We start from the raw sequence: 311 nt of genomic DNA, 5'->3' as shown, positions 1-311 counted from the left end.
CAGGGGGGCCCCCGGGGGGGCCCCCAGGGGGCCCCTGCCGCCAGAGGGGGGCCCCCATGGGGGCCCCTTGACAGGAGATGGCAGCCAATCGGTTGGAGCGGCTCGGAGCTGCTGCTGCCTTGGGGGCCCCTGTGAGGTGTACATAGGGGGGCCCCCAAGGAGAGATGAGGCGGCGAGGGTACTGAGTGTAGAGAATAAGAAGAAAAAGAAAAGAATAAATTAAATTAAATTAATAAATATATATTAAATTGAATTTATAAAGAAAAAAGACAGAAGGTTTGCTCGTTATTTAAAAAGAAAAACTCTTCCTG

The 311-nt window shown here is 51.8% G+C and overlaps 1 protein-coding gene across 1 annotated transcript in view; it reads right to left on the bottom strand.

The window, feature by feature from the left end:
• The window catches only part of EMH_0092820 (uncharacterized protein), a gene marked incomplete at both ends in the record, with an annotated part of 1,926 nt that extends 1,868 nt beyond the window's left edge, over positions 1-58 (bottom strand). The window contains 1 exon segment of the mRNA XM_013501900.1: positions 3-58. Within this exon segment, the coding sequence (XP_013357354.1) occupies positions 3-58 (56 nt within the window).
• Positions 59-311: the final 253 nt, after the last annotated feature.

This window comes from Eimeria mitis, genomic scaffold (genome assembly GCF_000499745.2).
Source record: "Eimeria mitis Houghton genomic scaffold, Emh_scaff7835, whole genome shotgun sequence".
In the NCBI taxonomy this organism is placed as follows: domain Eukaryota; phylum Apicomplexa; class Conoidasida; order Eucoccidiorida; family Eimeriidae; genus Eimeria; species Eimeria mitis.
Note: the sequence above shows the minus strand (reverse complement) of the source record. Positions and strands in the feature narration are given on the sequence as shown.